General features: G+C 49.1%; 2 protein-coding genes across 14 annotated transcripts; one reads left to right on the top strand and one right to left on the bottom strand.

The window, feature by feature from the left end:
* Nucleotides 1-998: 998 nt before the first annotated feature.
* Nucleotides 999-5,978, bottom strand: UBE2T (ubiquitin conjugating enzyme E2 T). 9 transcript variants are annotated; one of them, XM_066203828.1, is made up of 8 exons: nt 5,881-5,962; nt 5,036-5,117; nt 4,775-4,920; nt 4,171-4,240; nt 3,369-3,474; nt 2,641-2,739; nt 2,186-2,266; nt 999-1,296 (listed from the first exon to the last, which is right to left on the bottom strand). In XM_066203828.1, exons 3-8 carry the CDS (start codon nt 4,878-4,880, stop codon nt 1,093-1,095), a joined length of 666 nt encoding a protein of 221 aa, XP_066059925.1. In that variant the 5' UTR covers nt 4,881-4,920; nt 5,036-5,117; nt 5,881-5,962; the 3' UTR covers nt 999-1,092. The 9 variants fall into 9 exon arrangements, with proteins under 9 accessions (XP_066059925.1, XP_066059924.1, XP_066059926.1 ...); XM_066203827.1 differs by lacking the exon at nt 5,881-5,962 and adding an exon at nt 5,836-5,867; XM_066203829.1 differs by lacking the exon at nt 5,881-5,962 and adding an exon at nt 5,730-5,755.
* Nucleotides 5,979-6,184: 206 nt separating this feature from the next.
* Nucleotides 6,185-20,958, top strand: LOC136301079 (cryptochrome-1-like). Of its 5 annotated transcripts, none has more exons than XM_066203921.1 (13): nt 6,185-6,386; nt 7,442-7,489; nt 9,997-10,457; nt 11,360-11,476; nt 12,273-12,314; nt 13,511-13,658; nt 13,882-14,022; nt 15,134-15,304; nt 15,847-15,987; nt 16,444-16,595; nt 17,697-17,794; nt 18,258-18,368; nt 20,061-20,958. In XM_066203921.1, exons 3-13 carry the CDS (start codon nt 10,045-10,047, stop codon nt 20,150-20,152), a joined length of 1,626 nt encoding a protein of 541 aa, XP_066060018.1. In that variant the 5' UTR covers nt 6,185-6,386; nt 7,442-7,489; nt 9,997-10,044; the 3' UTR covers nt 20,153-20,958. The 5 variants fall into 5 exon arrangements, with proteins under 5 accessions (XP_066060018.1, XP_066060017.1, XP_066060019.1 ...); XM_066203920.1 differs by having other exon boundaries at nt 6,185-6,390; XM_066203922.1 differs by lacking the exon at nt 7,442-7,489 and having other exon boundaries at nt 6,185-6,390.
* The last annotated feature ends 1,787 nt before the right edge of the window (nt 20,959-22,745 follow it).

Genomic DNA, 22,745 nt, shown 5'->3' with positions numbered 1-22,745 from the left:
CCCATGGGCAAACAGTCTTCCCAAAACTGCTGTGGTGTGGGTCACTTGTCCATGGGCATGTAGTCCTTTAAGGATAGGCTGCTCTAGTTTGGAAGCAAGGACCCTTCTTCTCCCTCTCTGGAAGTAGGGGCCTTCTCTCTCTATTTGGGTCTCCCACTGGATTACAGCTTCCTCTGGCACCCAGCTGCTCCAGTGTGAGCCCTTTTCTCACAGGCTTTAAGTGAAATTCTGCATCCCCTGTGGACTTCATGCTTTACAGTGGGACAGTTTGTTTCACCATGGTCCTCACCCTGGCTTGCAGAGGAATCTTGGCTCCAACGCTTGGAGCACCTCCTCCCCCACTGACCTTGGTGCTGCCACGTTGTTTTCTCTCATATGTTCTCACTTCCTCCTCTGACAAGAAGGAAAACTACTGGTTGTAGGTACTCTGGCCAACAAGTCCTACTAATTCTTGCAAGACCCTGCAGTGCTGAGAAGTTGAACTTGTCTAGGTTCCACAACAGGGAATCATTTGCCCTGTTCCTGTTGCTGGCCAGGCTGGCCCTGCTGCCATTGTGTGGACAGTGGCTACCACAGCGCTGGCACCATTTAACTTTTCCTCATGTGGGGCACTGGGAAGGGGAAGACACTGCCCCTGCCCTTCTGCCTGCAGTGGTTGGCTCAGGGTGGCCAGGCAGGCAAGGCTTGCCGCAGGCCACACCAGCACAGCACTGCTTCCCTACCCCTGGGGAAAAACTGCCCCTGCACTGTTTTGATTTTCTTCTTAAATATGTCATCACAGAGGCGTTACCAACCTCTGTAACTGGACCAGCAGCATGTCCATCTCCAGAGCCATCAGAGATTGGCTCTGTCAGACATGGTGGAAGCTTCTAGCAGCTTCTCACAGAAGCTGCTCCTGTGGCCCTCTTCTGCTACCAAAAATCAGGCTGTGCCACATCAACACATCTTTTCTTTCAAATATTCCAAAATCTCCACTCAACAAAATGGAAAAATAGATATAAATTAAAGCTTTATATTTTATTAATATAATGGAACATTTCGCAAAAAAAAAAAAACACCTCAAGGAAACAAACCCAAAGCTGGTGCAGCCTTTTAAAGGCAGACCTTGCTAGTATCTTCATGAGGGGGAGAGAACAAAACCCCCTCAGGAATCTGGGCGGGATTTCTTCTCCTTCCTACTGATATTAACCCCTTTTCTTTTCTGCATGGTCGATTCACTGCTGATGCTTGTTTCACTTTGGATGATTTTCTCTTCCAAAGGCTTGGAAGCCTGTGATGACCCAAGAAGTAAAAGAGCTGTGAATAATTTAATTTTACAGCCGTTGGAATGCCCTGTGCTCCACCAAGGTCAGAGCCAACTGTACTCTGGCTCTTATGCAGTGGGCCTTTCTTATTCTGCTCTCACTGCTGTGATTTTTAGGAAGGGGGATGACAGGAGAGCAAGAGAATGACTGAGCAGAGCAGTAGCACACACAAAGATGAGCTGTGTTACTCCAGGGCTCTGTGTGTTGTTGCAGGGATGACTTCACTCTGTGCCCTCCTGACAACCACAGTTAACTTGGAAATGCATTCAGAGCTGCACCAGAGAGCATGGCTCCCACAGGGAAGATATCCCTGTCCCAGAAAGGGTGTTTGTTACCCAAATCTGGTGCAGAGAGGGAAGGCACCTAGGGAAGGGAGAAGGCCCAAAGGTAACTGATTTTTGGGCAGAGGTTTTGATCTGCTTAAGTGTGACTTCATTTTTATGAGACTCATTGGTAAGGTGACAAAGAGGAAAGGAGGCAGGAAGAAAGGAAGGATAATGCGATGAAGGCTGAACTCCAGGGAATAGGGAGACCAGCCAGTGAATGGATGAGCAGGTGGAGAACAGGTGCAGGTGGGCATCAGGCACAGGAGGACAGGGAACGGTGCTGAGAGAGAACAGGGCTGCAGGATCCCTAAGGGTTTTATCCATCTGTCCCTCCTCCTCCTTGAGCAGCATGTCAGTTATTAGTGAATGAGCACATTTAATTGGAAGGAGAGAATGTAATAAGCTTAAAAAAATATAATGAAATTAAATACAGATCCAAAACACAGAGCAGAAGGGGAGGAAGGAAAGAACAAAACAACTGTGAAAGGAAAACTGAGACAAAGGGACTGCAGACCAAGAGGGAGCTACACCAAGTGAGCAGAACGTGGTCCTTACCTTCAGCTGCCCTGCGTATTTCTCAGTCCACTCCCTGGCGTTGAGCAGGAACAGCTGCTTGTTGTACTTGTACTCCGAGGACTAAATGGGAAGAGCAAGACAAAGACAGAGATTTGATTGAATACGTGTCACCAAGAAGCTGGGACCAAGTCTGGCTTTAGGACTCCTAAACCAGACTAAAACTGCAACAAGCATGAAGTGTAAAATTCATTTAGTTTGCTTGAAGAACTCGTGCTGCCATTTGCACTGAAGATAATGGCTTGAAGACAAGACCTTGACCATCTCTTCTGGCCTCAGCTGCCTAAGGGAAACCCATGGATGCCCCAGCTGATCCAGGTCAGGCCGTACTCCTAGTGTGTCAATCCAGAGTGAGTGAAGTGGAAGTTGAGCCTAAATCCAGCCCCCCACTCCCTCCCCGTGTCCAGGCCAGGAGAGAGGAAGAGGAGCTCACGTACAATATCGGCCATGAGAGGGTCGTCAGGGTTGGGCTCTGCCATCAGCAGCTGGATGGAAGTCAGGAGGGTGGAGATGTTCAGGGAGGGCCTCCATGCACCCTGTAAGGAACCAGGACAAGAGCAGCAGCTCAGAGAGAGAAACCAGCACACGGCAGCTCAGAGACACCTCAGAACCCACAGCATTTCAACCCAGCCTGCCCACAGCTGCCTTGGGACTTCCAGCACCTAATGCCCCATGGAACACATCAGACATACTCTCAATACAAGGTTCCAAGGAAGCCTAACTGACAGCCAGGGCAGTGGTCATGGCTCCAAGGCTGCCAGAGCTCAAGGAGCATTTGGACAAAGCTCCTAGCCACACGGTGGGACTTTGGGCTTGTCCTGTGCAAATCCAGCTCTTGGCCCTGATGATCCTTTTGTGTCCCTTCCAACTCAGGAGATTCCATGATTCTATGGGCTATATCCTGCACATCTCTTCTGTGTTGGGGCAACTCATTTTCATACCTAATACCTTTTGACTCCAATCTTTAAAGCCTTGGAAACATATATGGAACAAAAAACATCATATTCTGGCTTCTAACAAAGGAGATGCCACTCAAAACTTCATTCCCTGTTCCCTGTAAATAAGTCAGGAGCAAACAGACATTCAATCAGGCTTTTACAAGAAGCAGATAAGGAGTTCATTATCCTGCCCAGGCTCACTTACGCACACCCAAGCACTGTCTTACCTTTGGAGGTAACTTTAGAATGTCCAGGCAAATCCTTCCAGCAGAGTCAATGTTGGGATGGTAGATGGGGGTCAGGAAACGAATCTTTGGCGGCTCAAATGGGTACCTGAAGGGATAAGCATTAAGAAACAAAAGTTACTGTTATATCTATAAGCCCAGTTGTTTTGCCACCTAAGCAATGCCATCATTTCCTCCTCCCAGCCTACATGACACCCTTCCCCACAAATCTTCGGAGGCAGTCCTCTGTCTTTGCTGCTTCCAGCTGTGTCTAACTAACACTTCCCTGGATAGCCTTCTACAAGGGAACAACATAAGAAACTTTGTTCTGATGAACAAGGTCTTTTCAGCAAGCTTTGAGAGAGTATGATGAGGCAAAAATCTTATTGTACTTTTAGGGTTTTAATCACACATCTTTGATGTTCAATGCAAAGTAACTGTATCACCTACTAGAAAAATTGCATTCCTTACAAAGAGGGTCTCAATTCTTTGTTGAGGGGATAAAGGAAAGACTCACATGTCAGCATTTACAGCAAATACCTTACATCAGTTTACTCATATTTAAAGCAGGACTACACCAACTACTTAATCAGCCTGGTTTAGGTTGGAAGGGGACTTAAAGCGCATTTTGCTCCACCCTCTTCCACTATCCCAGGATGCTCCAAGCCCTGTCCAGCCTGGCCTTGGACACTGCCAGGGATGGGGCAGCCACAGCTTTTCTGGGCAACTTGGGCCAGGGCCTCTCTATGCTCACAGGGGAGAATTCCTTCTTAATTAATCTAGCTAGATCCTATTGCTCACTTACCTTTCAGGAACTATGATTTCCAGGTTGAATATTCCTTTCTCATATGGTGTGTCCACACCTCCTAAAATTTCTTTAGGAGCAAGATGAAAATACAAGAATTACATTCAAAATCAGAATTACAGAATGGTTTGGGTTAGAAGGAACCTTCAAGGTCATCTCGTTGTCCAGCAGTCCCCATGTACCTCCCACAGTTACAGAGCTGCTCAGGTGACAGAATCATAGAATGTTAAGGGTTGGGAGGGACCTTAAAGACCACCCAGTTCCAGGAACCCCTTCCATTATCCCAGTTTGGTCCAAGTCTTATCTAACCTGGACACTCCCAGGCATGGGGCAGCTACAGCTTCTCTGGGCAACCTCTGCCAGGGCCTCACTACCCTCATGGGGGAGAATCCAGGAATAAAAAGTGTCATTTTATGTAATGAAAATTACATAAAATGCTCCCCAGGAATCAAAACTAAGGGCAGACCAGCCAAGGTACAGGCCAAGCTATGTTTAAAGGAAACTAAAATCCAACACTTCCACATAGCCTATAAAGCCCAAAGCATGCAGATCTAGCAGCAAACTGCAACCCAGCCCTGCCTTTGGGAACCCCCAAGGTACATACGTGCCCGCAGGTCATCAAGCTGCCCGTTCTGCCAGCAGGTGATGCCCGGAGGTGGCTCTGTAGCCAGGAGTGAGAGCTCCCTTGTCAGCCGTGATACTCTCTGCATGGTGGTAGAGCTCTGAGACCAAATTCTAGTCCTGACAAACCTGGATTTTCAAAAATAGCACTTTAAATTGAGTTGTGTGGGTTTTTTTGGGGTTTTTTTTTTTTTTTTTTTTTTTTTTTTTTTTTTTTTTTCTTCTTTTCTTTTTGGCTGAGGACCTGGGTTTTGAGCTGTTATCCTGATGTGATACCAGAGTCCCAGAGAAGCTGAGCCAGTTCCTGGATCTGCTCTTGCACCCAGCTGGAGGAGGGGCATGAAACCCTTTATAATCCATCCCATCCCCTCAGTCTCCAGGTGACTCTAATAAACCCTGGGGTTTAACAAACCCTAATGAACTGTGAGGCCATGACCAGGCTCCAAACCCCTCATGAGACTGTAACATCTGCCCTGGGACCACCTGTGTGTCCCTTCATGATTAAGGTACCTGCTGCCCTGCTGGGGCCACTCATCAGTCCCCCTTCCTACCCAAAGGCCCCATCTCCCCTTTCCTGTACAGGAGGAAACCCAAAAGCTGCTTCAGGGATGGGCCTGAAGCCCATGCCACAGCAATGCTCCTGACACTCCCAAACTCTGTCCCTACAGACCCCGTGGACAGGAACACGGGGACACCCACCAGTCCCCCCCAAGAGGAACCTGCCTCGATTACCCACCACAGCCCTAACCACTCACCCTGAAGATGGCAGACATGCCCCTAGGCCTAACTGCCCCCTCCAGGGATTATCTTTCCCTCAAGCACCATCAACACCACACAGACTCCCCGGCCCGAGCACCCCTCAGTTTCACTGCTCCCTTAGCCTAACTATCCCCACTGAAGAAACGTTTCACCCCCCCTCCATTAGCCTAATTATTTACCCCTCAGTCTGATTACCCCCGCACACGGACAAGAGCTACGCCTCCCTTCCCACTCCCCAGGGATGGGAACAGCCACCCAGAGTATCACCCCTCCAAGAGCCCTCACACAATCCCTCCGGAACGGCCTCCGCCCTCTCTGCTTAACAATTACCTCCTCACTCTAATTAACGCTCCCCCCAAAATGACCAAGCCTCAGGCCCGAGAGGTGGCGCGCGGCGGGGGCCAGACCTCCGCTATCACCTGGCGGGTGGCTGGCGGGCAGCCCGCCCCCTGGCCCGCCGCCTGGGCGCTGATTGGCTGATCTGGTACTCAGCCCCGCCCCCTCAGTTGAATCGGGGCGCTGCTATTGGGTGAACGCTGCGGGCGGGAACCCAAGCCCCGCCTCTTTTCAGAACGAGCGCGGGGGGCGCGGCCTGAGGCAGGGGTGGGGAGGCGGGAGCGGGGTGGTCGCCGCCGCCGCCGCCGCCCCGGCTCTCTCTTGGACGCCCGGCTCTAGGACGCTCCAGGACCCTCCCACCCTGACCCCTGTTAAACCTCCGCGGACCGCGACTGTGCGCGGTCCTTACGTAACCCACCCGTCCCGGTCGGCGTTGTGTAACCGGCCCCGTGGGGCGAAGAACCGGCGCCACGCCCGCCGCCACTACAGGCCGTGGGGAAGTAGGTAAAAGCGGGCTCAGGGAGGCCCCCAGGGAGGAGGTGGGAGGCCGGGCTGGCCCGTTCACCCCGCAGGGGCCGTCCTGCCCCGTTCCCTCCTCGCCACTTCCCCGCCCGTCCGAGGGGCCCGGGCAGGGGGTCCTGGAACCTCAGCCCGTCTCCCCCCCTTCCCTCTGCCCCGTCCCCCGTGGGTAGAGACTCTGGGGGGTGATTCTGGACCCGCTGCAGGAGGAGCCCCAGTCAAGCCCCTACACTTGGATGGGTTTGGGACTTCCTTCCCTGACTCAATATTCCATTTTCTTACATCAAAGCTGTATCCAGTACCTTATTTATCACATAAGTATTCAAGCAGGGGAAAGAACCTAGAAGTTGGAATCAATAGTCACCTCAGGTCTGGCTTAGTATGGAGAATGGGATTATGGAACCAGATTTATGCAAAAAAATTCTTAGATCCCAATTAGGAATTGTTCTCAAGCCTGTCAAATCAGGATAACATTAAACAACTTAATGGTGATAATTATTCCACTTCCCAAGCCCAGGCTGGTTTCAGAGAGTAGATGTGAGGCTGCTTTTTCCAGGTGTCTGATACCTGAGTCTATCTGTTTCATTGTTGCTTCTGAAGCAGCCAGGGTTATAGTCAAGGAGCATTTGACAACAGAGATTGCCCCACAGAAGAAAACTGTTAAAAATTTCTCTTCCCAGTTCCTAGGCCTTGGTCTGTCCCTGCCCCATCTGGCTCTGCCAGCTCCAAGGGCCAGTGGGACCAGAGAGGAGCTGCCTGCAATCCTCCTTCTCTCCTGGGAGTTAACACATAAGCTTGAGTGGCTTAGACTGTCTTTGATGCAGAATCCACCTCAGTGCAGATATTCATGGTATTTAGGGGTGTTTAAACTTGGGCAACTCCTTTCTGGATGCCTGTAGGAACAGGAGCAGCACAGTGGGTTTTGGATAGTGCTGCCAACAGCCCTTGCATCCCTCCAGCACATTCCTGCCTGTGGAGAGAAATGCTCAGCAGCAGTAGAGTCGCAATCAGTGATTGTGTGACCTCCGCTTTTTAGGGTTACGTGTTGTAAAGACCCTGGAATGTCAGCTGTGCAACCCTCAAGGTGAGGCTTGGTTTTCCCTGCTTTCTGTCTTGGTGTACCTGTCCCAAAGTGCGGGGATGAATGCAGTGTGAGGTGTATTTTCTGCCTGCCTGGTTGATTTTTGGGGAACAGATGTGATCCAGATGTGGCAGGGGGTCTGCCCAGCCTTGCTGGGTGAACGGACTTGAGTCACTGATTCATGGAGGGGTGGAAGAGTAACAGTGGATAAATCCCAACATGATGTCAATGACAGCACCTGCTCTGCCTTCTCTAGCATCCCAGAGCATCTTTCCTTTCCAAGTGACATGACAGGAGTGTCTGAGAGCGCAGTTCCTTTTTGACACCACCCCTGGCCACAAGTGATCCTCCTCCCCATTCCTTCCCACCCAGTAGGGGATCCCAGCACCTCACCCAGCTTTGACACCTCTTTGGCTCTAGGCTCACTCCCTCCCCAGTAGCTTCAGCCTCTGCTTCTCCCAGCCTCTTTTAATAAAATCCTTGTTCCCCCAACTCTGATTCTCCCAGTCCCCTTTAGTGGGATCCCTAGAGCTTCTGTTAACCCAGATGCTACAGCCCACTCAGGCCCTGGCCTGGGCCCCACCTGCCCTGTGCCCAGTCCCTGTTGTGGTGTGATCCTGCTCCCCACTGCTCCTGCAGGGATGCCATCACTGGAAGGGATGGGATGAGATAGGATGGGTCCCAGCTTGGGGACATATCTTGGGGCCATCCCATGGACTGTGTGGGGCACTGGGCTCAGAGCAGTCCCAGGTGTGTGATACCAAGGGGCACAGGGTGAGTGTGATCCCACAGGCATCATGGGACTGCAGAGCCCTGGATTGGGGGTGATCCTGCAGACCATGTGGGGCCACAGGGCTGGGGACAGCCCCAAAGGCTGTGGGGGCCTTGGAGCCCCTGACTGGGGCAGTCCCTCAATGAGGCTAGCTGGTGCATAGGGTGCCGGAGACTCTTACAGCACACTTTGCATGGTTTAGTACCCAAAAATGCCAGCTGGTACCTCCCCTGAGCAGCAGGAGTCACCTTGTTTTTCCAGTTCTCCCAGGAAGTGGGTGCGGGGCAGAGCACCCCACACAGCCCAGTCCTGCACTGGGCTGCACCCCGTGCTTGTGAGTCTGGGGCCTTACTGGGGGGTTGTAACAAAGTGGGACTGTCTGGGTGTTGCTGGTGCACGTGTTTGAGAACAGAGCAAATCAGATTTATGGAAAAGCTGCTGAATGTGGGTTGAGCAGGGACAAGGGCTGAGTCGCCTGGTGCAGCCATTGATGAGGGGATGAGTGGAGCTGGATCAGGGATTGTTTTTCTTTGCTAATCCCTAATCTCTTAATTCTCCTCTCGGAATAAGGTTCGAAATTAGCAGCAGGTGGGGACCCACCTGAGGAGGTGGGCATTGAGCTTTCCCAGTTTTACATGGGAAAGCAAGTTTAGGAGGTGCTGCTGGGCTCGGTGCAGACACGAGGTGGCAGCTGGGCTTGTCCTTTGCTTCCTGGCATCTGCTTAGTCCATTGTCCTGAACAGGGCAGCCAGAGTTTGGGAGCTGTTTCCCAAACTGTACCCTGAGCCACTTCAGCCTAAGACCCAAGGTCAGCACTCCTGCCATCCCTCTGAACTCATCTGAAGTGGTTCAAAGGGGAATAAATGTATGAATCAAGAGTAGTTTTGTGTTATTATCACGCCCAGCTCTGCTCTGGAGGCAGACTGGGAGAGCTGGGGATGTCTAGCCTAGAGAAGAAAAGGAGGGACCTCAGAGCCCCTTCCAGTGCCTAAAGGAGTTCCAAGAGAACTAGAGAGAGACTTTGGACAAGGAGGAACGGCTTCAAACTGCCAGAGGGCAGGGTGAGATGGGATATTGGAAGAAATTGTTCCCTGTGAGGGTGGGGAGGCCCTGGCACAGGTTGCCCAGAGAAGCTGTGGTTGCCCCATGCCTGGAATTGGCTGGGGCTTGGAGCAAGCTGAGATAGTGGAAGGTGTTCCTGCCCACGGCAGGAAGTGGAACTGGATGGGCTTTAATGTCCCTTCCCACCCAAACCAGTCTGGGATTCTGTGAAATCCATAAATGTAGATGTCTCCTACTAAAATCGCCTGACAGAGGGATTATGGTACCAGGTCTCTGATGAACTGATTGCTCCTGTAGACCTCCTTGAAATCAGCTGATAACTTCCAGAGGGTTGGCTGACAGCCACATCTGTGAGGTTAAAAAGTGTTTGTCTACTAAATGGAGCTATGGCAGCTCCATCTGTTTTGATTCCTTCTTTCTGGTGAGTGTTATTGGGATGTAATTTCATTGAGAGATTTAATTTGAGGATTTGAGTGACTCCTGTTGGGCAGAGATCATTCTCTGTGGAGCTGGGTAGTGATCCTGCTGCTGAGTGATGGGGCCAGAGGAGAGGTTTGGTATTGTTCCTGCGTTTCTCTCTCATGAAAACTTATCAAAGCAAGAAGTTTGTGGTAAAAACTGAAAAGGATTTTTTGGAGCTCTCTTTCTAATTGTTAATTTACTTTGTTCTTTATAGGAATTTGGTATCCTAAAAGCCAAGGGTTCCCTTCCTCCTGTAGCCAGGATGCTGCATCGCACCATTCACCTTTTCCGGAAGGAGCTTCGGCTCCACGATAACCCGGTGCTGCTGGCTGCCCTGGAGTCCTCAGAGGCCCTGTACCCTGTGTACATCCTGGACAGAGCATTCCTGACCTCCTCCATGCACATTGGGGCCCTGCGCTGGCACTTCCTACTCCAGTCTCTTGAGGATCTCCACAAAAACTTGGGCCGGCTGGGCTCCTGCTTGCTGGTTATTCAAGGGGAGTATGAGACCATTCTTAGGGATCACATCCAGAAGTGGAATATCACGCAGGTGACTCTGGATGCAGAGATGGAGCCGTTTTACAAGGAGATGGAGGCCAACATTCAGCGCCTGGGGGCAGAGCTGGGCTTTGAGGTGCTCTCCCTGGTGGCCCACAGCCTGTATGATACCCAGCGGTACGTGACTGCCCCAAGCCCACAAGTGTTTCCAGGAAGGTCATTTTAGGAGAGAGAAGGCCAAGTGTCTTGGTTTTTCCTTTGGAGAAAATTGAACTGTCTGAGGTGAACGTGGTGCTGCTTGCTGGAGAAACTTTTTGTGTTACTCTCTTGGAAGGAACAGAAGAGATTGTGCACAGGTTTTAGGATTTCAGCCTAAAGAGCTGATTAACTTCTTCCTTTTGGGCAGTTTAATTCACCTAAAAACTTACTCTTAAACAGAGTGGAAGAAATTCTCTTAACAAGTCTAGTAGGACTTGTAAAAGTTCTGTTAAATATGGTAAAGAGTTTTTGGTGTCAGATTATTTCAAAATCTTTCAAATCAGCTCTCACTGGTGTCTGAGTACACTTGGATCCAAGCTGTTACTCAGTGCTGAATGACTGAAGATATTGAAATTACTAAGAAGGAAAGCAGTAATAACTAAACCAGCCCCAACACTCCAGTTGTGCAAAACCCCTAAATTATGTAGATGAAGGAATGTGTGTAACTTGCTGTCTTGAATTCAAGCTGTTTGCACAGGTGATTGCTCAGAGAGGACAGTTATTTACTGCCGTGAACCTGGTTTTTGTGACACCAGAGGTGTCCCACACCCTGCCCTGTGTGTCTTGGCTGTGTGTGGCTGTGCAGGTGAAGCCATGGCTGGAATCCTGATCCCAGTTTTGTTGTCTTAGGTCCTGAGAAACTGCTTTTGGGATAGATGTGCATTCCCCCAGGGGAGTTTTACTTGTAAAATCTGCAATTTCCACATTCAGTTGCACTAATGGAGTTGTTATAGCCTGTGATGTCACCTTCCTGTCCACTGGCAGTTCCAGCTTCTTCCTTGGTTTCTGTTGTGTGAAAAGAGATCTTGTTTCTTTTCAAGGATTTTGGACCTAAATGGTGGCAGTCCCCCATTAACTTACAAGAGGTTCCTTCACATTCTGTCTCTGCTTGGTGACCCTGAGGTGCCTGTCCGAAACCTCACAGCTGAAGACTTCCAGTAAGTACCAGCCAATGAGTGGGAATTGCTGGTCCTCTTTCTCTGCCCAAGAGAAGAGCCAGGGCCAAATGATAATGAGACATTTTAGATGTTTCCTTGTTTTATTTCTGTGCATGGAGGGTTATTGATTCTACATACAGGGAATGTGACTCTAGTTGGGAAGGGAGAGCAGATGGTGGAATGGTCTGATACTCATCTCTTGATTTTTGTGCAGCAGATTTCCCACCATATCTGACACCTCACAAAATAATGTTTGGATTCAGTGATTCAAAGGTCTTTTCCAACCTTAATGATTCTGTGGTTCCATAAAAGTCTTAAGCTTTTGCAAGGCACCTTGAGAAAAGCTTTTAAGAGATGTCAAACTCCTACAGAGGAAAGCCTGGGGAATTAACTCAAAGGCATGCTCTACATTCCTCTCAAGATTTTGGACAGGAATTGGGTGAACCATTATAGTTTGTTTTACACAGGAAGTTCAGGGGAATTATTCTACTGTGCTCTCCTGGTTTTAAATCTCTCCTCCTCTCTGCTATATGGGAAAGAGGGACTGAGCTTGTGTCTCCCAGGACTTGAGAAGAAGCTCAGAGTCAAGGGTATCTTGTGTTTAGCTCTGCATGAGGAGAGGTCAGTGATCCAAAGGCAGGTAAGACTGGGACAGGAGAGAGCTGGAATGGGACTGCAAGTTCTTGGGATTCAATGTCAGGTTCTTCCTGAATGGCCACAGCTCAGTGCTACCAACGCAGGCTTGGATCTTCCCATCTTGGGGGGGATCCTGTTAATTCCTGAATGTTTTCCTCAGACAGTCTGATGACAAGACTCATGTGAGAAGGATATGGGATATGTAAGTTCCTATATTTTTTTATAGCACTGTTTGTCTTTTTTTTCCCCTTTCTTGCTTAATTTGCTTGTTTGGACTTTTAAAATTAATGCTGGTGGGAGAAAAGTGGCTCACATGCTTCCCAGCAGGCCTGAGATATATCAGTGCTCTGAGAGTTGCACTAGCTCCACCTCTGTAGGTGTCTGCAGCAGGGCTGAGCTCAGGTTTGTCCAGGTAAGTACAAGGATCTGTTTATGTCTGAGTTCATTTGTGGGTTGTGAGAAATCTCTGTGCCACCAGAACTTCCTTGGGCCTCTTCATCTATGTTTTACAGGGGGGAAGAAAAAATAAACTTATGCTATTCCAGCCATGTGGGGGGCAGAGGCCTTGGGAAGCCTCAGCAACTGAGGCTGAGGAGATGTGGGGGGCTGCTGAGGGGTGTGGGCTTGGGGACTCCCCACCTTGGTTAGGAAAGGGCAGCCGGGGTTGTCCAGGAAGCTGATCTGCCTCCTTCCCTATGAAACTGAAAGAGAGATGGTTTGGATTAGATGTTGGGACAGAATTCTTCCCTGTGAGGGTGGGGAGGCCCTGGCACAGGTTGCCCAGAGAAACTGTGGCTGCCCCATGCCTGGAAGCGTCCATGGCCAGGTTGGCTGGGGCTTGGAGCAAGCTGAGATAGTGGAAGGTGTCCCTGCCCATGGCAGAAGGTGAGATGAAATAGGCTTTAATGTCCCTTCCAACCCAAACCAGTCTGGGATTCTGTGTAACCTCTCCAGAGCGACTTCTCCTCAGGGGCACAGGAGCTGGAGTGGCCTTTGGAGTCTGCACCATAATTTGGTTTAGGGTCTGAGGAAGCTCTTGGTTCCCCCCAAGGATAGATGTGACAGCTGGGAGCAACCAGAGAGGAGCTGCCTCTAAACCTTGTGTAGGGCATGGGAACTAAAAGGGGTCTGAGCTGTGGGTGCAGCTGACTGCTCTGAGCACTGTAACTTGGTAGGACTGTTCCTCTTCTCCCAGTTCAGGCTAGAATTCCCTGGAGCAATTGCAGGATGAACTCTTCTCCCCCAGGAGAGTACAGCATGGGATTTCTCGCTGTGCTCTCATTCCCTGTGCTTTGATGGGACTTTGACAGAGGAGGCTTGGTGTGTGCCATGGACAGGGGCTGCCTCTTTCTCCTGGCTCCTGTTGCTCCTCTCAAAGAGTTTTCTCTCTCGCCTCAGGAGATGTAGGGCCCCTGACCCGGACCTAGCTGAGCGTTACAGGGTGCCTCTTCCTGTGGATTTGAAGATTTCCCCAGAGAGCCTTTCCCCATGGAGAGGGGGGGAGACTGAGGGGCTGCAGCGCCTGGAGCAACATTTAACTGACCAGGTCAGCCCTGATGGAACACAGGTGGGCTGAGATCAGTATCCAGCTTGGCTTGGAGAAGGGTGGCAGCTTGGGCTTGGGTTTTATTCTCCTTGATTTCTGGGAAGCAGGAGTGTTTTCCTGGCACAATATCAAACAAGCCCCTGTGATAGTGAAGCCAGTTCCCAGAGCTTTCCTCCTGTGTCATCTTGTGCTGTCTGAACCTAAATTTCTGTTTTCATTTCAGGGCTGGGTGACAAGTTTTACTAAACCAAGGACAATCCCAAACTCACTGCTTCCAAGCACCACGGGCTTGAGCCCGTATTTCAGTATGGGCTGTCTGTCAGTTCGGGCATTTTTTTATAGGTTGTCAAACATTTATGCTCAGGTAAGAAAATAATTGCTCCTAACTAAGCAAATCCAAAACTATGACATGTAGGGTATGTGAGGCAAGATTTAACACTTGGATTGTCTTGATAGAGATCTGGTGTATCAAAAGATGCTGCTTTGTAAATGTCTTCTCACAGTGTCCCATGAAATCTGTGGAGTGGCTTCATGTTGTGTGAAACACCTGTGAATGTCTGCAGCTCTTCCCAATTAAGTTTTAAAAACAGGATATTTATATTCTAAATTCATATTTTCATCAGGAACTGTAGTGACAGGACAAAGGGGAATGGCTTCAAACTGAAAAAAAAGCAGGTTGGGATTAGATGTTGGAAAGAAATTCTTCCCTGTGAGGATGGGGAGGCCCTGGCACATGTTACCTAGAGACAACACTTCCCATGCCTGGAAGTGTCCAAGGCCAGGTTGGCCAGGACTTGGAGCAACCTGGGATAGTGGAAGGTGTCCCTGCCCATGGCAGACGGTGGGGTAAAATGGGCTTTAGAACCACATAGAACCCAAATTGTGGTTCTGTTAATAGGGTGCAATCAGACCCGGGATCAGCATGGAAGCCCAGGAAAACCTTCCTAAAATTCAAGGATTTTGTTTGTCTGGTGATTAAGGGAAGTTTTTGATTGGTTTATGCAGTTTTCTTTCTGGAAATCAACTGGTTTTGTCTTAGACAAGTTTTAATTGTAGCATAAACCAAAACCACTTTCTGAAATCATGTTTGAGTCTTAAGAAAAAGTGAGCTTGAAACCAACCCAAGAAAACCAAGGTCCTCCTTTACCTCTGTTTTAAGATTATCTTTTGAGACATGGCTGAGCCACCTGAATTCAGTTATCATGTTGATAAATACATCCTTAGTGTAAGAAATCCCAGTGTGACACTGTTTTGGAAGGTAGATGGAGAATGTTTGATGTAACACTGAGGTCTGCCAGTTCGGCTTTGCTTTGGGCCAGACAGCATTGCCTCAGATCTTAGATCTCCTTGACTTGAACACTAAAGTGCCTTATTATAGTCAGATTTATCTTTATTTTATAGGCCTGACAATCACAAAATGAGTCAGGCTGCAATGCTATGTATGAACTGAAGCTGTCACCTTGTGTCTTTTGCAGGCAAAGCACCACTCTCTGCCACCAGTGTCGCTCCAAGGGCAGCTGTTGTGGAGGGAATTCTTCTATACAGTAGCATCAGCAACCCCCAACTTCACCCAGATGGCTGGGAACCCCATCTGCCTCCAGATCTGCTGGTACAAGGATGCAGAGAGGCTCCACAAATGGAAAACGGTAATGAGGTGCATTGCCACAGCAGCTGCATTGGAGCTTGGAGCTTTCCTCTTCTCTTGATCGATCCCTGCTGGTGGTTTGAGGGGATGTTGCAGTGGTGTGATGGTGTGGCAGGCTATGAGAGCTGGGAATGTTCAGCCTGGAGAAGAGAAGGCTCTAAGGAGACCTTAGAGACCCTTCCAGTGCCTAAAGGGGTTCCAGGAGAGCTGAAGAGGGACTTTGGAAAAGGGTTGGAGTCACAGGATAAGGAGGAATGGCTTCCAACTGACAGAGGGCAGGGTTAGATGGGGTGTTGGGACAGAATTCTTCCCTGTGAGCGTGTTGAGGCCCTGGCACAGGTTGCCCAGAGAAGCTGTGGCTGCACCATGCCTGAAAGTGTCCAAGGCCAGGTTGGCTGGGACTTGGAGCAACCTGGGATAGTGGAAGGTATCTGTGCCCATGGCAGGAGGTGGAACCTGGATAGCCTTTAATGTCCCTTCCCACCCAAACCATCTGTGAAAGCAGTGTATGAGCGGAGGGCTGATGTTCCTGTTCTGCTGCAGGCACAGACAGGGTTCCCATGGATTGATGCCATTATGACCCAGCTGCGCCAGGAAGGTTGGATCCATCATCTGGCTCGGCATGCTGTCGCCTGCTTCCTGACACGGGGGCACCTTTGGATCAGCTGGGAAGAGGGAATGAAGGTTCACTGCTGGCTTTTATTTTCCTCTGTTCTGCCTGGCCCTGAGAAACCCTGCACAGCCTGAGTCTAGCAGTGGAGGGTTATGCAGAGCAGGGTTTAGTTCTGCCTCTTCCTGTAGATCTCAGAGTTCATGGAATCTCTTTGTTTGTCACTCAGTGCAGTGGTGAGAGGTCTTTCCCTTTCCCAAATCCTCCTGATTTTCAGATAACAAGAATACTTGTGGAGACATGCTCAGACTGTAGCAGGTCCCAAACACAGAGTTTTTGGGTTGCTCTGTCTTCCTTCTGTGTGTGGAGAGCATTCCTGGTGTGCCTATGAGGAGGCAGCCCAGGCCCCACAGTGCTGTGCTTCCCAGCAGCAACCCCCACCCTTCACCTCCCAGCCTGGTTTTGTCTAGTTTTTGCAATGTAGCCATTTCAGGGGTGTTTCTCTCTCTCTTCCCATCCCTGATGTGCAGGTGTTTGAAGAGCTGCTCTTAGATGCTGACTACAGCATCAATGCTGGGAACTGGATGTGGCTGTCAGCCAGTGCCTTCTTCCACCAGTACACACGGATCTTCTGCCCTGTCCATTTTGGGAAGCGCACAGACCCCCAGGGCGACTACATCAGGTCAGGGGACACCTCACTCCACTGTCTCCCTGAAAGCTTCCCAAGCTCCTCTGACAGCAGGAGCTGATGAACTGGATCAGTTTGAAATACACACACCTGTTAAACAGGGCTCATAGCAATGGTTTTGTTGAACATGTAAGAAAACTGAGGCATGGAGAAGCAGAGAGATACCTGTCGTTCCAAGTGGTGGCTGAGCAGGGCTTGTGTTTGTGAGTGCCTCTTGCCTCCAGCACCATGTTTGATCACCAGGCTGGCTCGTCTTTCTAAAGGATTTGACTAGAACTTCCCACAGCTTCCCTGCTCCAGTCTGCACTTTGTTTCTTGCTTTTCATAGAATTCTGGGATGTGCTTGGAAGAGATCTTAAGCCTTATTCAGTTCCACTCCCTGCCATGGGCAGGGGCATCTTCAACTATCCTAAGGTTTCTCTAAGCCTGGCCTTGGACAATTCTAAGGATAGGGCAACCACAGCTTCTCTGTGCCAGGGCCTCACCACCCTCACAGGGAGGAATATCCCAATATCCCATCTAACCCTGCCATCCTTTAGTTGCACACACATAGGTTTATTTTTCACTCTGAGTCCTCTTTGCTTCAGGGTCTAATTTCCTTGTCTCTCTATAATGTGCTCTCTCAAAGCACTATGGGGTTTCCTGGGCTAACAGTGTTAATGTTGAGCAAACAGCTCCATTTCTACACATCTCTTCCTCCCATCCTGTCTAGATTTGGGTATTGCCAAGGAGAAGCCTGTGCTGAGGTACAACTTTGCCATTCTGCAACATTTTTTAAAATGATTTTGTTTTTTAAATTTATTAATGTTTAGGATGAAATGTCAATGAAAATGTTAAAAACATATCTTGGAGGAAATCAAAACTGAAGTACTGTTTAATCACCCCATTTATTCTATGCTGTAAAGTTAACTTTTGGAAGATATCACCTGTGGAGGTTTGAGAACATAAACCCATTTTTTTTGTGGAGAGTGAATCAGAACTTTCCCACAGATTGTAATACCAATATTAACATGGCACAGGTTTGTTTACGCTTCTCTGAATGTATGAATATTTGCCTGCAGGATTTTAAACTCCCCTATTATCCCTGTTTCGTAGGAAATACTTGCCTATACTAAAGAACTTTCCCTCCAAGTACATCTACGAGCCCTGGACAGCATCTGAAGATGAGCAGAAGCAAGCAGGATGTATCATAGGTAATTAATTCACATTCCTTGCTAAGGATTGCTGCCAACTATCAAAAATAAATGTATATGAGATGGAAGCATCATACTGACAACATAAGCCATTTATCTTCTGAAAATAGATGAATCCAACAGCCTTCCTTCTGTTCATTCTCCATTAACATTTTTTTATTGGAGTCTCATTTCACAGTACATATTTTTGCCTCAACTTTGTTCTAAAACTCTTGGATCACTCCACGCTTTCGCCTTTGAATTTATCCATCTTGGATGCTTGGCTGCTTTAAATAGTATCAGAACTTCTTGTGCTTTAACTCCTGCCCTAACACATGCTTGAAGGCTCTTATGTCAAAGTGGAAGCTCTTCTCTTTGATGGAGAGGATTAGGCACTTCCATTTAAGAACAGCTGGAAGTATTTCGAATCCAGGGAAAATGCCCTTGCTGAGTATGGTAAAAGCTCTGTCTCCACATTGCCCAGGTCAGGATTACCCCTTCCCCATGGTGAACCACAAGGAAGCCAGTGACCACAACCTGCAGCTGATGAAACAAGTCAGAGAGGAGCAGCACAGAACAGCCCAGCTCACGAGAGGTGAGAGGTGCTGCAGCACCTATGTTCCCTGTGCTGTGACGCACAGGCTGTCCCCAGGAACCCAGGGCTCTGGGGCTTGGCTTTGGGTGATTTTCCCGGATACTTTTCCTCTTTGGATACCAACATTATGCACAGATCTTCTGTTTACTGTCCCAAGTGCAAGAACAAGAATGTGAGCCTTTTCTTCCTTTCCTCTTCCCTTGGAGCATCCTCTTGCCTGCTGCAGAAATGCCTTCCTAAACCAGATCTTCTCCACCTGCCCTGACTCTCCAGCCCCAGGCTGGCTGGGTATGTCTACAAGGTGCAGAAATCTCTGCAGCTCTGCCCATGCCTCTTGTAAACAAGAACATTCTTGTTTGTCCTTGGTACCATGATCTGCCCTATGACATAGTAGTCACTGAGATTCTCACTGAGCACAAAGCTCTGGAGAGGTGAGTTGTTCCAAGAAATTTACCTTTTGGCATGGTTTTCTGCATTACTTAACTATATGGATAACAAACCATATAGGTAGTTATCAGGTAAGGCTAGAACACTCAAACTGCTGAGCCTGAAGTAATTAATTAAGTAGGTCACACAGACATGTCACTTATGGCACCTGTGCTCTTAAAATTGAAATCCCGGGGCCTGTGCTGAGCTCAGAGGAATGCTTCACAGTAAAACATGGAATCTCAGACTGGTTTGGCTGGGAAAGGATATTAAAGCTCATCTCATTCCACCCCCTGCCATGGGCAAGGACACCTTCCACTATCCCAGGTGGCTCCAAGCCCTGTCCAACCTGGCCTTGGACACTTCCAAGCATGGGGCAGCCACAGTTTCTCTGGGCAACCTGTGCCAGGGCCTCACCACCCTTACAGGGAACAATTTTGTCCCAATATCCTGCCTAACTCTGTCCTCTGGAAATGGGAAGCCATTCCCTCTTGTTCTGTGACTCCAGGCCCTTGTCCCACATCCCTCTCCAGCACTCCTGGTGCCCCTTTAGGAAGGGTCTCTAAGGTCTCCTTAGTGCCTTCTCCAGGCTGAACATTCCCAGCTCTCCCAGCCTGGCTCCATAATGGAATTTAAGTGATAAAATGCCTTTTTATTTAACAGTGGACTATAGTAGCCTCTCTATATTATAAAAACTCAACATGCAGCAGCTGAGGAGCACCTTAATTATTCATTCCTTCATTGCTCTGATCTGAGGGTATTAATTGTTCCAAACCCTGGAATGGATTAATGTGTCCAGGAGGTCACACACTGGAATAGTACAGATATAACCACTGTATGCTGGTAGTTCTTCCAGCAACCCTGTGGTACCAGGGACTTAATGTTGGCAGTGCTGCTGGAGATAGGTAGAGCCAAAATTTTGAGAGTCCCTGACTCCAAGCATTATCCCAACACCCATCTCAGTATGAAAATCAGCTCATACAGAGCTGATTGGAATAGAGTTCCAATGTTGGATTGGAACAGATGTTGGAGCAGAGTAAGGGCTAAGGAGTTGGATGACACTTGGAGCAATCTGGAAGGTGTCCCTGCCCATGGCACAGGGTGGAATGAAATGAGCTTTAAGGCCCCTTCCAACCCAGTCCATCCTGGGATTCCATGATTCTTGTTGCCTATGAACTGAAGCATTTTCTGATACTTTGTATCTTCACCTTACTGAAGTCAGAGAAGACTTTGCAAACTTTAATCCTTCTTTATGTCTCGCTGTAGATGATGCAGATGACCCCATGGAAGTAAAGGTAAAACTTGACCGTTCCGAAGAAAACATTTCAAAAAGAAAAGTGGCCCGAACGACAGAATAAACCAAAATTCCCTCAGAGGTCACCTGCTGTGTACCAAAAAAAGGCAAGAGGGGAGAGAGCCAGGGCTAAAGTACTGTCCTCCATTCTTTGCCCTGCTAATGGTGCCTCTTGCTTGTGACCTGACCTCAGGAGACGTGTTGGATCTTGAGTAGTTTTAGTGCAGGTATATTGGATGAAATTGTTTATCTTTGAGTGGCTTATGGACCATTTGTTGAAGCTGTTGGGTGAATGCAAGAGGTGCCTGGTTGTGGCAGGTCCTGCTGCTGCAGCATCCTTCCAATCCATGTGTTTCGTGCACCTGTATAAATAGATTTTGTAACAAATACTCATCTTAATGTCAGAAGACCATATGCACAAAAATGTGGTTCCACATTAGTATTAGGACCTTGATTTGCTTGCGTTGTAGAGACAAAGGCTTTGGGATATTCAGATTATTTAAGTTCCCAGTTTGCTCTGTCTCCCCAAACTGGAGACTACAATCAAAGAGTGTACCTTTTCCTTGTACCTTTTCTGTAGTTTCTAAGTCATAACTGGGAATTATTATGCATTTTAAGGACAACATTGACAATACCTCACTAAATTAGGGCTAATATACAACTTCATTACCGTCATTATCTTCCTTGGCTAGCTAGAACTGCAGGGCAGAGAGAAATTCTATCATGTACCACATGGAAAAATTTCCCCTCCCACTGAAATGTATGGTTGTGAAGTTTGACAAGGCTTGATTATGTTTGGGGGTGGGGGGTGCAGTGGAGTTTTCATGGCTGCAGGTAGTATTTTGGGTTTGGAAAGAAATAAAACTTATTTCTGACACAAACAATGCAAGGGCTCTGGAGCAATCTGTTATCACAATCGATATCCATTGGTCCTCTTGGGAAATGTGGTGGCACAACAGCTCCACCAGCAATCCAAACTCCTTGGAAGCATCCCAAGATCTAGTGCAGGAGCAGCACGGGAACCATGAGGCCATAAACTGCAGGATCTTTCAATGCTGCTGGAGACCTGCAGGACCTGTCAGGGCAGACTATGGTGGCAGCAGGGCAGTGAGATGTAAATACAAAGCTGCAAGGACCTTCCTGCTGCTCCAAGCCTGCATCAAGCTCCTGGAGATGCCCATGGTCCCTGACAGTTCAGCCCTCTAGCAAGCCTAATGACTTGCAGGGATGGCCAGAAGGAAAAGCCTTCTGCCTCCCCCTTTTTGGAAGGTAGAATTCCAAGGTGGTGCTTGTTTCTTTGGGGAGATCTGCTACTCTGAAGCCTCCTGGCATCCCTCCCCTCTATCACTGGGCGCCTTCCTGTGCCTGAAGGGATTTACGGCATCCCTGAAGAGATTATGCCCATCCACAAGAAGGGCTGGAAGGAGGATCTGGGAAACTCTAGGCCTGTCAGCCTGACATCGGTGCCCAGTAGGATTATGGAACAGATCATGTTGGGTGCTATCACCTGGCACCTACAGGCTGGGGGATCAGACTCAGCCAGTGTGGGTTTAGGACGAGCAGGTCCTGCCTGACCAACCTGATCTTTTGTGACCAGGTGATCCGCCTGGTGGATGCGAGGAGGGCTGTGCATGGGCCTGCCTGGACTTTGGCAAAGCCTTTGACGTGGTCTCCCATGGCATACTCCTGGATAAGCTGCAGCCCACAGCTTGGACAGGAGCATTTTTTGCTGGGTCAAGAACTGGCTGGAGGCCAGGCCCAGAGAGTGGTCGGGATGGTGCTACATCCAGCTGGCAGCCAGTCACTAGTGGTGTCCTCCAGGCATCAGTGTTGGGCCCAATCCAATTTAATCTCTTCACTGATGACCTGAACACGGGGATTGAGTCCACCATCAGTAAATTTGCAGATGACACCAAGCTTGGAGCATGTGTTGATCTGCTGCAGGGTAGGAGGGCTCTGCAGGCAGACTTGGAATAGTTGGATAGATGAGCAGAATCCAATAAGATGAAGTTTAGTGAGTCCAGGTGCTGAGTCCTGAACTTTGGCCACAACAGCCCCCTGCAGTACTGCAAGCTGACAAAGTGGCTGGACAGTGCCTATGTAGAAAGGGGCCCTGGTCAATAGCTGATTGAACATGAGCCAGCAGAGTGCCCTGGTAGCCGGGAAGACCAATGGCTCCTGGCCTGGATCAGGAATGGTGTGGCCAGCAGGAGCAGCGAGGTCATTCTTCCCCTGTACTCGGCACTGGTGAGGCTGCACCTTGAGTGCTGCGTCCAGTTCTGAGCCCCTCATTTTAGGAGGGATGTTGAGATGCTTGAACATATCCAGAGGGGGCAACAAGGCCAGTGAGGGGCCTGGAACAAAAGCCCTGTGCAGAATGGCTGAGAGAGCTGGGGTTGTTCAGTCTGGAGAAAAGGAGGTTCAGGGGGGAACTTGTCGCTCTCTAGAAATCCCTGAAAGGTGGTTGTAGCTAGATGGGGGTTAGTTTCTTCTCCCGGGTGACCATTGACAGGGTGGTCACAGCCTCAGGCTGCACCAGGGGAAGTTTAGGCTAGATATTAGGAAAAAAAAAATTCTTCACAGAAAGTGATTTGGAATTGGAATGAACTTGGACGTTTCCAGGGATGGGGCAGCCACAGCTTCTCTGGGAAACCTGG

The sequence above is a fragment of the Chamaea fasciata genome, unplaced genomic scaffold (genome assembly GCF_029207755.1).
Source record: "Chamaea fasciata isolate MVZ Bird 193981 ecotype frontalis unplaced genomic scaffold, bChaFas1.0.hap1 SCAF_25, whole genome shotgun sequence".
Lineage (NCBI taxonomy): Eukaryota > Metazoa > Chordata > Aves > Passeriformes > Sylviidae > Chamaea > Chamaea fasciata.
This window is presented reverse-complemented; position numbering and strand designations above follow the sequence as displayed.

What these genes read in the sequence shown, in the direction of transcription:
- LOC136301079 (XM_066203921.1), top strand. Translation starts at nt 10,045, where the DNA reads ATGCTGCATCGCACCATTCACCTTTTCCGGAAGGAGCTTCGGCTCCAC. An exon ending in GGCTCCACAAATGGAAAACG is followed by an intron (nt 15,305 to 15,846) that starts GTAATGAGGTGC and finishes GTTCTGCTGCAG; the next exon opens with GCACAGACAGGGTTCCCATG. An exon ending in AACAGCCCAGCTCACGAGAG is followed by an intron (nt 18,369 to 20,060) that starts GTGAGAGGTGCT and finishes GTCTCGCTGTAG; the next exon opens with ATGATGCAGATGACCCCATG.
- UBE2T (XM_066203833.1), bottom strand. Translation starts at nt 4,880, where the DNA reads ATGCAGAGAGTATCACGGCTGACAAGGGAGCTCTCACTCCTGGCTACA. An exon ending in GAAATCATAGTTCCTGAAAG is followed by an intron (nt 3,475 to 4,170) that starts GTAAGTGAGCAA and finishes TTATCCCTTCAG; the next exon opens with GTACCCATTTGAGCCGCCAA. An exon ending in AATACGCAGGGCAGCTGAAG is followed by an intron (nt 1,297 to 2,185) that starts GTAAGGACCACG and finishes AATTATTCACAG; the next exon opens with CTCTTTTACTTCTTGGGTCA.